The following is a 17,005-nucleotide window of genomic DNA, read 5'->3' as shown; positions in this document are numbered from 1 at the left end:
ATAATAATAATAATAATAATAATAATAATAATAATAATAATAATAATAATAATAATAATAATAATAATAATAATAATAATAATAATAATAATAATAATAATAATAATAATAATAATAATAATAATAATAATAATAATAATAATAATAATAATAATAATAATAATAATAATAATAATAATAATAATAATAATAATAATAATAATAATAATAATAATAATAATAATAATAATAATAATAATAATAATAATAATAATAATAATAATAATAATAATAATAATAATAATAATAATAATAATAATAATAATAATAATAATAATAATAATAATAATAATAATAATAATAATAATAATAATAATAATAATAATAATAATAATAATAATAATAATAATAATAATAATAATAATAATAATAATAATAATAATAATAATAATAATAATAATAATAATAATAATAATAATAATAATAATAATAATAATAATAATAATAATAATAATAATAATAATAATAATAATAATAATAATAATAATAATAATAATAATAATAATAATAATAATAATAATAATAATAATAATAATAATAATAATAATAATAATAATAATAATAATAATAATAATAATAATAATAATAATAATAATAATAATAATAATAATAATAATAATAATAATAATAATAATAATAATAATAATAATAATAATAATAATAATAATAATAATAATAATAATAATAATAATAATAATAATAATAATAATAATAATAATAATAATAATAATAATAATAATAATAATAATAATAATAATAATAATAATAATAATAATAATAATAATAATAATAATAATAATAATAATAATAATAATAATAATAATAATAATAATAATAATAATAATAATAATAATAATAATAATAATAATAATAATAATAATAATAATAATAATAATAATAATAATAATAATAATAATAATAATAATAATAATAATAATAATAATAATAATAATAATAATAATAATAATAATAATAATAGTAATAATAATAATAATAATAATAATAATAATAATAATAATAATAATAATAATAATAATAATAATAATAATAATAATAATAATAATAATAATAATAATAATAATAATAATAATAATAATAATAATAATAATAATAATAATAATAATAATAATAATAATAATAATAATAATAATAATAATAATAATAATAATAATAATAATAATAATAATAATAATAATAATAATAATAATAATAATAATAATAATAATAATAATAATAATAATAATAATAATAATAATAATAATAATAATAATAATAATAATAATAATAATAATAATAATAATAATAATAATAATAATAATAATAATAATAATAATAATAATAATAATAATAATAATAATAATAATAATAATAATAATAATAATAATAATAATAATAATAATAATAATAATAATAATAATAATAATAATAATAATAATAATAATAATAATAATAATAATAATAATAATAATAATAATAATAATAATAATAATAATAATAATAATAATAATAATAATAATAATAATAATAATAATAATAATAATAATAATAATAATAATAATAATAATAATAATAATAATAATAATAATAATAATAATAATAATAATAATAATAATAATAATAATAATAATAATAATAATAATAATAATAATAATAATAATAATAATAATAATAATAATAATAATAATAATAATAATAATAATAATAATAATAATAATAATAATAATAATAATAATAATAATAATAATAATAATAATAATAATAATAATAATAATAATAATAATAATAATAATAATAATAATAATAATAATAATAATAATAATAATAATAATAATAATAATAATAATAATAATAATAATAATAATAATAATAATAATAATAATAATAATAATAATAATAATAATAATAATAATAATAATAATAATAATAATAATAATAATAATAATAATAATAATAATAATAATAATAATAATAATAATAATAATAATAATAATAATAATAATAATAATAATAATAATAATAATAATAATAATAATAATAATAATAATAATAATAATAATAATAATAATAATAATAATAATAATAATAATAATAATAATAATAATAATAATAATAATAATAATAATAATAATAATAATAATAATAATAATAATAATAATAATAATAATAATAATAATAATAATAATAATAATAATAATAATAATAATAATAATAATAATAATAATAATAATAATAATAATAATAATAATAATAATAATAATAATAATAATAATAATAATAATAATAATAATAATAATAATAATAATAATAATAATAATAATAATAATAATAATAATAATAATAATAATAATAATAATAATAATAATAATAATAATAATAATAATAATAATAATAATAATAATAATAATAATAATAATAATAATAATAATAATAATAATAATAATAATAATAATAATAATAATAATAATAATAATAATAATAATAATAATAATAATAATAATAATAATAATAATAATAATAATAATAATAATAATAATAATAATAATAATAATAATAATAATAATAATAATAATAATAATAATAATAATAATAATAATAATAATAATAATAATAATAATAATAATAATAATAATAATAATAATAATAATAATAATAATAATAATAATAATAATAATAATAATAATAATAATAATAATAATAATAATAATAATAATAATAATAATAATAATAATAATAATAATAATAATAATAATAATAATAATAATAATAATAATAATAATAATAATAATAATAATAATAATAATAATAATAATAATAATAATAATAATAATAATAATAATAATAATAATAATAATAATAATAATAATAATAATAATAATAATAATAATAATAATAATAATAATAATAATAATAATAATAATAATAATAATAATAATAATAATAATAATAATAATAATAATAATAATAATAATAATAATAATAATAATAATAATAATAATAATAATAATAATAATAATAATAATAATAATAATAATAATAATAATAATAATAATAATAATAATAATAATAATAATAATAATAATAATAATAATAATAATAATAATAATAATAATAATAATAATAATAATAATAATAATAATAATAATAATAATAATAATAATAATAATAATAATAATAATAATAATAATAATAATAATAATAATAATAATAATAATAATAATAATAATAATAATAATAATAATAATAATAATAATAATAATAATAATAATAATAATAATAATAATAATAATAATAATAATAATAATAATAATAATAATAATAATAATAATAATAATAATAATAATAATAATAATAATAATAATAATAATAATAATAATAATAATAATAATAATAATAATAATAATAATAATAATAATAATAATAATAATAATAATAATAATAATAATAATAATAATAATAATAATAATAATAATAATAATAATAATAATAATAATAATAATAATAATAATAATAATAATAATAATAATAATAATAATAATAATAATAATAATAATAATAATAATAATAATAATAATAATAATAATAATAATAATAATAATAATAATAATAATAATAATAATAATAATAATAATAATAATAATAATAATAATAATAATAATAATAATAATAATAATAATAATAATAATAATAATAATAATAATAATAATAATAATAATAATAATAATAATAATAATAATAATAATAATAATAATAATAATAATAATAATAATAATAATAATAATAATAATAATAATAATAATAATAATAATAATAATAATAATAATAATAATAATAATAATAATAATAATAATAATAATAATAATAATAATAATAATAATAATAATAATAATAATAATAATAATAATAATAATAATAATAATAATAATAATAATAATAATAATAATAATAATAATAATAATAATAATAATAATAATAATAATAATAATAATAATAATAATAATAATAATAATAATAATAATAATAATAATAATAATAATAATAATAATAATAATAATAATAATAATAATAATAATAATAATAATAATAATAATAATAATAATAATAATAATAATAATAATAATAATAATAATAATAATAATAATAATAATAATAATAATAATAATAATAATAATAATAATAATAATAATAATAATAATAATAATAATAATAATAATAATAATAATAATAATAATAATAATAATAATAATAATAATAATAATAATAATAATAATAATAATAATAATAATAATAATAATAATAATAATAATAATAATAATAATAATAATAATAATAATAATAATAATAATAATAATAATAATAATAATAATAATAATAATAATAATAATAATAATAATAATAATAATAATAATAATAATAATAATAATAATAATAATAATAATAATAATAATAATAATAATAATAATAATAATAATAATAATAATAATAATAATAATAATAATAATAATAATAATAATAATAATAATAATAATAATAATAATAATAATAATAATAATAATAATAATAATAATAATAATAATAATAATAATAATAATAATAATAATAATAATAATAATAATAATAATAATAATAATAATAATAATAATAATAATAATAATAATAATAATAATAATAATAATAATAATAATAATAATAATAATAATAATAATAATAATAATAATAATAATAATAATAATAATAATAATAATAATAATAATAATAATAATAATAATAATAATAATAATAATAATAATAATAATAATAATAATAATAATAATAATAATAATAATAATAATAATAATAATAATAATAATAATAATAATAATAATAATAATAATAATAATAATAATAATAATAATAATAATAATAATAATAATAATAATAATAATAATAATAATAATAATAATAATAATAATAATAATAATAATAATAATAATAATAATAATAATAATAATAATAATAATAATAATAATAATAATAATAATAATAATAATAATAATAATAATAATAATAATAATAATAATAATAATAATAATAATAATAATAATAATAATAATAATAATAATAATAATAATAATAATAATAATAATAATAATAATAATAATAATAATAATAATAATAATAATAATAATAATAATAATAATAATAATAATAATAATAATAATAATAATAATAATAATAATAATAATAATAATAATAATAATAATAATAATAATAATAATAATAATAATAATAATAATAATAATAATAATAATAATAATAATAATAATAATAATAATAATAATAATAATAATAATAATAATAATAATAATAATAATAATAATAATAATAATAATAATAATAATAATAATAATAATAATAATAATAATAATAATAATAATAATAATAATAATAATAATAATAATAATAATAATAATAATAATAATAATAATAATAATAATAATAATAATAATAATAATAATAATAATAATAATAATAATAATAATAATAATAATAATAATAATAATAATAATAATAATAATAATAATAATAATAATAATAATAATAATAATAATAATAATAATAATAATAATAATAATAATAATAATAATAATAATAATAATAATAATAATAATAATAATAATAATAATAATAATAATAATAATAATAATAATAATAATAATAATAATAATAATAATAATAATAATAATAATAATAATAATAATAATAATAATAATAATAATAATAATAATAATAATAATAATAATAATAATAATAATAATAATAATAATAATAATAATAATAATAATAATAATAATAATAATAATAATAATAATAATAATAATAATAATAATAATAATAATAATAATAATAATAATAATAATAATAATAATAATAATAATAATAATAATAATAATAATAATAATAATAATAATAATAATAATAATAATAATAATAATAATAATAATAATAATAATAATAATAATAATAATAATAATAATAATAATAATAATAATAATAATAATAATAATAATAATAATAATAATAATAATAATAATAATAATAATAATAATAATAATAATAATAATAATAATAATAATAATAATAATAATAATAATAATAATAATAATAATAATAATAATAATAATAATAATAATAATAATAATAATAATAATAATAATAATAATAATAATAATAATAATAATAATAATAATAATAATAATAATAATAATAATAATAATAATAATAATAATAATAATAATAATAATAATAATAATAATAATAATAATAATAATAATAATAATAATAATAATAATAATAATAATAATAATAATAATAATAATAATAATAATAATAATAATAATAATAATAATAATAATAATAATAATAATAATAATAATAATAATAATAATAATAATAATAATAATAATAATAATAATAATAATAATAATAATAATAATAATAATAATAATAATAATAATAATAATAATAATAATAATAATAATAATAATAATAATAATAATAATAATAATAATAATAATAATAATAATAATAATAATAATAATAATAATAATAATAATAATAATAATAATAATAATAATAATAATAATAATAATAATAATAATAATAATAATAATAATAATAATAATAATAATAATAATAATAATAATAATAATAATAATAATAATAATAATAATAATAATAATAATAATAATAATAATAATAATAATAATAATAATAATAATAATAATAATAATAATAATAATAATAATAATAATAATAATAATAATAATAATAATAATAATAATAATAATAATAATAATAATAATAATAATAATAATAATAATAATAATAATAATAATAATAATAATAATAATAATAATAATAATAATAATAATAATAATAATAATAATAATAATAATAATAATAATAATAATAATAATAATAATAATAATGATAATAATAATAATAATAATAATAATAATAATAATAATAATAATAATAATAATAATAATAATAATAATAATAATAATAATAATAATAATAATAATAATAATAATAATAATAATAATAGTAATAATAAAAAGATGAATAATTTAGTAAAATTTAATCTTAATCACAATAGATCAATTTATATAATAACTATTTTTACTCTTAATTTATGAAGTTTTTAAATTTTCAAATATCCATACTTTTATCCTCCTTATTTGTCACCATTATTAGCTGCTTTTTTTTGCCAATCCTTTCTTGGCGTTATTAGATTCAGCTAATGATTTCGCTGCTGGCTTCTTTTTTGGCTTTGGAAAGAAATCGCATTGAGTAGATGCAGAAAACTTTTTTAATTTGAGTTTTCCATCGACAAGCGGTATGAAAGCATGGTATTGAGCAGTGCCATCGATTGTTACCGCAGCATCGAATCTGCTCTTTAGTGTTTTCAATGTTTCCTCATGATCCTCTTTGCTACTAAAAACTATTTTAGTTTCTTTACAATAATTCTTTGCCCAATGGAATAAAGCAGTCGCATCTAAGATGCGATCTTGATGAGAGCACTGGAGGCTATACTTCGCTGCATTTCTTTTGAGGTTTGCTCCAATACCATCACATGCTCCTTTACCATGAGCAGTAGGATGAAAATGCCACTCAGCTGGCATTCCAAAATCTTTTTCATGAGCTGTAAGATTTGCGAAGCTACTTTTGTTTTTAAAAAGTTGACGAGCTCCGTCCGAAACGTAGTATACCTTTTCTACTGTAAATTTTGATTTTAGATTATTTAGTATTATCTTCTGGTACTCATAAACTGCAACGGTGTCATGTTTTAAATCGTCGGATATGATTGCCATACTTTTGTGTTCCAGGTTTTCTTCTTTCATGTAGTAAATAACTACTGTGAATATAGTTGCTTGGTCGTTATTGAAGTGGAATGCTTGCATGGAATCCTGAAGAACATATTTATAGTTCTCTGCGAAATCAAATGAAATAATGAATTCACCAGACTTCAAATGTGTTTTCAAGTCCTTGAAGAATGACCACTGCTCTTTGACTAAAAAGTCATGGGTTCTCAAATTTAGCAATCCTCTACACAGTTCTTCCACAAAATCATCCACATTTAAAATTATGGTTTTCAGTGTGCATCTTTCAGTCTGAAGCCAAGATTCAAATTTTAACTTCTCAATACATTCTCGATCAAAAGAGTTGATTAAATTTTCTTTGATGGATGTGGTTTCCGGGCAATTCGAACATTCACCTAAGTGGCAAGAAGTTGTAGCATTAGGGCACATAGTCAATTTAAGGCAATCGCGGTAATGGTGTAAATCTTCTGATGAATCATCTTTTAAGTAATTTAAGTTGATTTCCTTCAACATCAATTTAACATTTTCATGGTAAATACAAACACATACTGTGTGAGTTCCGCTGCTTCCTGCCAAAACGCAATGTTTTGGCCTCAGTTGTGTAAATTTTGTGAATCAAATTTTGACATCCTCGTATTCAGGTTGAAATGTTGCGAATAATTCTTTCAGGTTACAGAGAACCATTCTCTTCTGCATTTGAACTTTCTTGCCATCGATTCGTACAGACATCCAGTCTTTCATCCCTGGCATCAGGCGACTCATATCATCTCGCTGATAAAACTGAGTTATTAGAGATTTAGTATCGCACTCCAAAGTTTTTCCCTTCTTTTTGTTTGGGAGTGTGAGAATCCCATGCTCAGCAACCAATTGTTTAGCAATTCTTGCTTTTCGTTGAGACGTTCCAAACTCAGTCATTGTTTTTGCAGAACTCCATGTTCTTGGAGCAAGCGAGAAGTTGAATTCTTTCAGCTTCACTCTGTGACGTTTTGTATTTCTCTTTTATTTGTTCAAGAACTTCTACTGCATCCTTATGGTATTGGTTTCGACACTCATTCGTTGAATTTGAAAAGTTAGAATAACCATCATCATCAACAGTTCTGTCTTCATTCTCGGAATTACTTTTGTCTTCATCTGGAATAACTTCAACGCAAGGCTCATTACTATTCAAATTCGGTAATTCGTTCAATTTTCCGAGCTCTTTCCTGCATGATCCACAAATTTTCAATCGTTTTGACAGCGTAGGGAATTTTTTTAATAAGCCGTCGGAAATATTTCGCATATCTGATGATCTGTGCTTCATTTTGTTAAAGGGATTAAAACAAAAAGACGAATAAATTTCATTTTCAACCTTAGCCTTTTTAGAAGTCGTAGACATTTTGAATTTTGTAAGTATTTATGTAAATAACACACGTCTTAACTTTAACGCTGTTTCTAAAAAACTGATTTCCGTATGTCTTCAGAATGACAATAAATAGTTTTTTAAGATCATATAGGTAGTACGTTTTAATGAATGAGTCTAAAATCTTTTATTAGGGTCAAGAAGGGCTTACATACTAAAGTACCTAGTTTAACCAAATGTTACAAATAATAATAAAAATAAACCACCATATAAATAACCTACCTGTCAACTTCTACCTCTCCACCCACTTCTTAAAGTCAAATGTCATAAAATAATAAATAAACTGGTACTTCGGAGAAGGGCCCTAAAAAATATTTCCACTTGATTCCAAAAATTTGTTTCTGGGGCACCTGATATTTTAACAATGAAAATCACGTGCGCTGAAAACTACCTCTAGGATTGACTAAAAAGCCGCAAGATACAAAACTCAGAAAAATTTTGGGGGTGGAAAATTAATAGCGGTCGGCCTCATATTGCACCCCTCCAGTGGCTATTATCGGTCAGTTGTGGTTTTTATTTTTAAGGTTTTAGAAACACTTACACACAAATATGAAAAAATCAATTTAAAAACATTTGTCTTGAGTTACAAAACATTTATTTTGATAGATATCCCACTCGCATCCCACTAAGCGACCAAAAAGGTTTTAAAGGAAAAGACCTAAGCTTTCTTTTGAGAAAAAAAATTAATAAAAAAAGAGTCCATTTTGGAAAAAAAAAAGTCAAAAAGGTTTTTGATTTTGCAAAAAAATTCAAAAATTTTAAATCTTGAGTTACAAAATATTTTTTTTGATAGATATCCCACTCGCATCCCACTAAGCGACCATATAGGTCGCTTAGGAAAAGACCTAAGCTTTCTTAAAAAAAATAAAAAGGGCCCATTTTGAAAAAAAAGTCAAAAATATTTTTGATTTAAAAAAAAAAATCAAAAATATTTTATTAAATTTTTTTAATTTTTTTTTCGAAAGATTGCATAAATAGCTATCTAAACTATTTGGGACACATTTTGCTAAGAACAATAGGTAATAAGTTATATGGATAAAAAAAAACACCTGTTTGGCCAAAATGTCAAATTTTGACCTCCTATAACTCAGAGAGTTCTTGGCCGATCTTGTTTAAAAATGGTGTCCGAATTACTATCCAATAGAACTAAATTGGTGCAAATTTCATCGCGATCGGAAGACATCGATTTCAAAAGTTGGTTCACTTGACGTGAAATGCCCCATATATTACTGCACACTAGGGATGCCAATCCCGAAATCCCGATCCCGAAAATCCCGGGATTTTTCGGGATCGGGATTTCCCGAATCCCGGGATTTGTGAAAAAGAATCCCGGGATTTTTCGGGATTAACAAATCCCGAAATATTATGAGATTTTTTATATTTTAGGAAGATTTTTGAAGCACCCAAAATACTTAGAAAGCTAAATTTCAGCATATTTATAATAATCTCGCTTCAAATCCAAACGCAGCCACACAATTTACACTTTTACGAAATTTATGTTCAAGTTATTTTCTGAAGGGGCAAATGTAGTCCGATTTCCGCAGTACTTTACAGTATAATTTCAGAGTACTTACAACTTATTTTGCGCAAAATTTTGTAAGGATTGCCGCATAATCAAGATATTTATGACTGATCAAACAGTACTCCGTGGGGCAATTGTATGGAGCTAGGGGAAATCATGGACCATTTATTTTAATTTAATGCATTAGTTTTTGATTTGTTATATTTTTACTTAAATATATTAATGAAATCAATAGTTTTTATTGTTGAATTTGATGTTTTTGACGTTCAACTAAAATCCCGAAGTCCCGAAAAATCCCGAAATCCCGAAAAATCCCGGGATCCCGAAAAATCCCGGGGTCCCGAAAAATCCCGGGATTTACATTTCTAAAATCCCGAATCCCGGGATTTGTAAAACCCAGTCCCGTTTGGCATCCCTACTGCACACATTTAACATTTTTTTTAAATTATCGTAACACAAACCGTCAGGTTATCACAGCCTACGCCCGTGATAACTCAAAGTACAAAATCGGTTCGTTACAGTATGCTTCTTCACAAACGCAAAACTGACTCAATTAATAAATATCTGGAGAACTTAGATGCCACCCAGTACTCAAAATACTCTCTATGGCGAGCTATAAAAAAATGAAAAAGACCTGTTATGAGCAGACCTCCTCTACGTAATTCTAGTGGAGGCTGGGCGAGAAACGATACTGAAAAAGGAAACCTGTTTGTTAGTCATCTAAAGAATGTATTTTCCCCAAACGAGTCAAACGACATAATAGAGTTACCACCTACTTTACCCCATAGTACTGCAGCTGAACAACTTCGTTTTGAGATTTCAGAGATTGTCAAGGCTATTGTTGATTTAAACTCCAAATAATCACCTGGTATTGATAAAATCAGTAACAAGATGCTCCTCGAGCTACCCCAAATTGCATTAAGAATAATCCTATTTATTTTTAATGCTATATTACGCATTGAATATTATCCACCAGAATGGAAGGTTTCTTTAGTTACAATGATACCTAAGCCGGGAAAAGATCACAGTAAAGTAGAATCATATAGACCCATTAGCCTATTGTCAAATATATCAAAGCTATTCGAAAAACTATTAATGCACAAGTTAAAGCCGATAGTGAATCATTTTGATTGTATTCCAACTCATCAATTCGGATTTCGAGAAAAACATAACACCATAGAACAAACTCACAGGTTGGTATAAATCATATCCAAGACATTTGAAGAAAAAAAATATTGTTCAGCACTCTTCATCGACGTTTCGCAAGCCTTAGACAAAGTATGGCATGTAGGATTATCAATAAAAATAAAACAATATTTACCAGTGAACACACACAAGCTTCTAGAAAGTTATTTAAGTCATCGAAAGTTCGTTCTTAAAGAGGGAGAGTTCATAAGTTCACCACAGCCTATTGAAGCAGGCGTACCCCAAGGAAGTATACTGGGTCCCTTCATATATTTGCTATATACTTGTGATATGCCTACAAACAGTCGAACCCACATATCAACTTTTGCTGATGACAATATTTACCAGTGAACACACACAAGCTTCTAGAAAGTTATTTAAGTCATCGAAAGTTCGTTCTTAAAGAGGGAGAGTTCATAAGTTCACCACAGCCTATTGAAGCAGGCGTACCCCAAGGAAGTATACTGGGTCCCTTCATATATTTGCTATATACTTGTGATATGCCTACAAACAGTCGAACCCACATATCAACTTTTGCTGATGACACAGCTATACTAGCCATTCATGAAAACCCCGAAGAAGCATCTGTACTTTTACAAGACCATATCCTCGACATAGAAAGGTGGTTAAAACAATGGAGAATAAAAGTAAACGAGCAAAAATGTATACATCTTACATTCACATTGCGTAGAGAATCGTGCCCTCCAATCCTAATAAATAATCATATAATACCTCAACAAACTGAAGTTAAATATCTAGGTCTGCATCTAGACCGACGTCTTACCTGGAAAAAGCATATAGATACGAAATTGACTCAAATGAAGTTAAAATTACTACAAATTTACTGGCTAATTGGGTTTGAGATTGAGTTTAGATTGCAAACTTTTGCTGTACAGCTCAATAATAAAACCCATATGGTTCTATGGAATTCAATTATGGGACACGGCCTCAGCTTCTAATATTGAAAAAATTCAAAGATTCCAAAATAAAATATTACGAATGATAACAGCAGCGCCTTGGTATGTGAAAAATATTAACATTCATAAGGACCTAGGTGTCTCCCTGGTGAAAAATGAAATAAAAAAACAAGCGAAGTCATATTTGAAAAAGTTAGAAGTTCACCCAAACCCACTTGCACGAACATTAATGAGAAGTAATGGCTACATCCGACTAAGAAGAAGGAATCCAACAGACCTGCGCTAATGATAGGATCTATAAATTAAACATAATTTTTCGTCCAACTGTGGCGGGACGTAAATAAAAAATATTATTTAGATTTAAGATTTGAACAAATTATTGATAGTTCACATTATTTTGTGAAGATACAATAAATAAAATATGAAATCAAAAAAAACAATTTTCTTAATATGGATAAAAAATAGAGTAACAATTCTCGATACAAAAAATTCGAAAAAATTAAAAAGATAATGAATAGAAATCATAAATTAAAGAAATAAAAAAATGTATAAACAGCAACAATAAATTTTCATCTAGACGCCAAATTTTCCAATTATTACCCAGCCTAGGGTGGTGTCTTGAGCCATTGTAGATCCGACTGATTCTGGCTGTATGCTGGGTCGGACAAGACGGGGATAAATGTCAGCGCCCAGAACAAAGTTTATGTCCAAATCTACATAAAATTTAGAGTCGGCCAGTCTTAGATTGGAGTAGAGAGAAGCAACTCTATCATCAATCTTCTCTTTGGGTTGTTTTCGGGGAAGATCACTAGTCACCATAGCAGTCACATTGAAACTAACACCATCATCGAAACGTGGGCGTATCTTTATTTTGCACCACCGATCAGAGCTAATTTTTTCTTCGGGTAACTTATATCGTTCCACGATGGGTTAATGATTGCTTAAACTACGAGAACAGGCAGCCGAAGCCACTGTGAGAACCATGATAAAAATATAGAAGGTAGTTTCAATCAAAATTTTTTTTTTAAAATAAGGTTTTTTGAAGTTTCCTTTTTTTGTGAGCATTATAAAAAGCGTTGCCACATTCCAAAAAATGATTATGATTTTCGAGAATTTTTTTACAAAAATGTGTAATTTTATTTATTATTTAAATAAAAATGTATTATGTTGTGTTGGGAGTTATTGATTCAATTCCTAACGTTCGATTACTTATTGAAACACGTTGACTATTTTTATATGTATGCATTTTCTTAATTTTTTTATTACTATGTAAATATTTTATATCTTTTAAATGGAGGTTTAATTATAAGAGACAATTAGCACACGGAAGAATGTATTTTCAAGATCAAGCCGAGCACTCTCAGAAAATATAAAAATTCTTTGAAATCGGATGGAAAACAAAAAATGGTACGCGTTTAACAAATTTACATGTCGATTGCCATTGAAGTATTTGTGGGGTTCATTTTCAAATCTTAAACTCGAATATTCATTGGGTACGCCGTTTAGAAATACGAGATTTATTTTCAAATAATTTCGATTCTACTCCAGTGTGCATAGTTAATGGATTATGATCGGTAATAATCGGTGATATATATCCCAAAATATGTTTACATAATAAATAGTATTTTGAAGTTACCTTGTGTTCATTGGGACAGCATTCATATCCAATCTCACACGCTTTGTTTTAACTGAAATATTACTTTTAACTAAACGGTAGGGGCACACCATTGTCTGTTTTGGCAAATCTTCTTCGCAAGTTTTACATATATCCATAAACTGTTGTTGTTGTTGGGTAAATATTTTTTCTATTTTTTTAATAATTTTCAAATTAATGAAAATTATTTTTCCCAAAGGGAAAATTTGAAATTGATATGGCATTACTATTTTAACGAAAACGTCAAAATCCTTAAGCATGTCAGACGTAGAATTTTAAAAAATAAAGAGAGAATGAAACTACCTTCTATTTTTCTACTATGGTGAGAACAGGCAACCGAAGTCACTGTGAGAACAGGCAGTCGAAACCACTGTGAGAACAGACAGCCAAAGCCACTGTGAGAACAGACAACCGAAGTCACTGTGAGAACAGACAGTTGAAACCACTGTGAGAACAGACAGCCAAAGCCATTGTGAGAACAAACAACCGAAGTCACTGTGAGAACAGACAGTCGAAACCACTGTGAGAACAGACAGCCAAAGCCACTGTGAGAACAGAAAACCGAAGTCACTGTGTAGGTAATTTGTCCAATACTCAACCAAAGGTCTCGTATTGTTCCAAAAATTTACAACAGGTTTCACTTTCGTAAAGTCTGTCGGCTCTTCAATTATAATATTACAATTTCCGAGACTTGTACAGCGCATTCGTGTCTTGTGTGAACCGCCTCCACTGTAACTCAACCTTGCTTGCTTATACTTATTTTCATCTAAACTGTTTGGGAATTATATTGTTCAATGTTCTGTTGTGAGACAGTGGTGTGTTCATGTAAATGAACAAAATAATATACAGTGGCGTGTTCATGTAAATGAAAAATAATAATTGAATATAAAAGTAATTTAAAAAGTAAATATGTACAAGAAATTGGGATCTTAGTTACTATTTCCATGTTACACACAGATACCAAATACAAACTGGATACAAAAGATAAATAAAAAAAACAAGTTGTGTTTACAATTTGTTTTTATGTGTATGTTGCTGTGTTCGAACAGTTTTTGTTTATTTATTTCTTATATTTTCTTTTGTTACACTTGTTCATAAACATTAAGTTGTGTGTGGTTTGATCTCAGTTGTAACTTTTCTGTTAATCACTCTCTAAATTTTAATCTTCACTTACAGCTTCAAGTTGTGTGCGGTTTGAACGGGGTTTGTGTATGAGAGATTAAACGAAAAAAAAAACAAGTAAGAGTACTATATTCGGCCGTGCCGAATCTTAAATACCCCCCACCTAAATATGATAGTATAACTGAAATAATATAACAATTGTTAGTAAGACTAGTTACGCAGAAGATATTTTATTTCAAATGTACAAAAAATTTTATATAATTCAGCAATTTATAACTGAAATTCCTATTAGAACGTATGAAATTTAACAATTTACATACTTAATAATTAGTTAATACGTTTGGATCAACATTTTTCCCTTTTAACCTCAAGTGAAGAAACAGAGTATAAAAAAAGGGTATACAAATATATTTAGACAAATTTCAAAATATTTGGTTGTGGGACTTATGTGGGAGCTATGACCTATTATGATTCGATTGTCATAAAATATTTTGACGTGATTTTTATGTATTTATATGATTTTTATGTATTTAGCTGTGGCCAATTATGGACCAATATTCACAAAATTCAGTATTATGATTTTTGAATACAAGTTACTGATCTGTGTACTATTTTGGTTTAATATATGGATGCTATGACCTATTACGGTCCTAAGTATTTAAGGGCTATTTTTGTAGAATTTCATATAAACAACGCTATTAACAAGAGTGGATCTTATATGGGAGCTATGCCGAATTATGGACCAATATTTAAAAAATCTTGTAGTACGATTCTTGGATACAAATTACTGATCGGTGTAAAATTTTGGTTCAGTATAGATTTATTTGGATATTTGTGCAGGTTAATGTGTTTTCCTGAAATGGTTCTTATATGGAGGTTATGACCAATTATGGGCCTATCATCATAAAATTTGGTACATCGATTTTTGTATATATTGAATAAATTTGTTTTGAATTTCAACCTGATAACTATATTTGTAAGAAATTTATGAAGATTTTAGTAATTTTCGGGAGTGGACCTTTTATGGGAGCTATGGTTAAATATGGACCGATATTCACAAAATCCAGAAGTATGATTACTGTATACAAATTACTAATATGTGCTTAATTTCCTTTTGATATCGATATGTTTTTAATATTTTTTAAGGTTAATATCTTTTTTCGGAAATGGGCCTTTTAGGGGAGCTATGACCAATTATCGGCCAATCTGCATAAAATTTGGTACAGTGATATCTATAGATATGAGTATAATTTTTGTCGCATTTTTGCATGATAAATGTATTTATAAGAGATTTATGAGTACTTA

The 17,005-nt window shown here is 19.3% G+C and overlaps 1 protein-coding gene across 1 annotated transcript; it reads left to right on the top strand.

The window, feature by feature from the left end:
* Nucleotides 1-770: 770 nt before the first annotated feature.
* On the top strand, nucleotides 771-1,283 carry LOC135963323 (uncharacterized protein DDB_G0292186-like; the record flags this gene model as incomplete). Its single annotated transcript, XM_065515129.1, has 1 exon — nucleotides 771-1,283. A coding segment is annotated over one exon (513 nt), but the record flags the coding sequence as incomplete, so codon positions are not given.
* Nucleotides 1,284-17,005: the final 15,722 nt, after the last annotated feature.

This window comes from Calliphora vicina, chromosome 1, assembly GCF_958450345.1.
Source record: "Calliphora vicina chromosome 1, idCalVici1.1, whole genome shotgun sequence".
Classification (NCBI taxonomy): Eukaryota; Metazoa; Arthropoda; class Insecta; order Diptera; family Calliphoridae; genus Calliphora; species Calliphora vicina.
The sequence above is the reverse complement of the archived record's forward strand: the minus strand, read 5'-3'. Positions and strand labels throughout refer to the sequence as shown.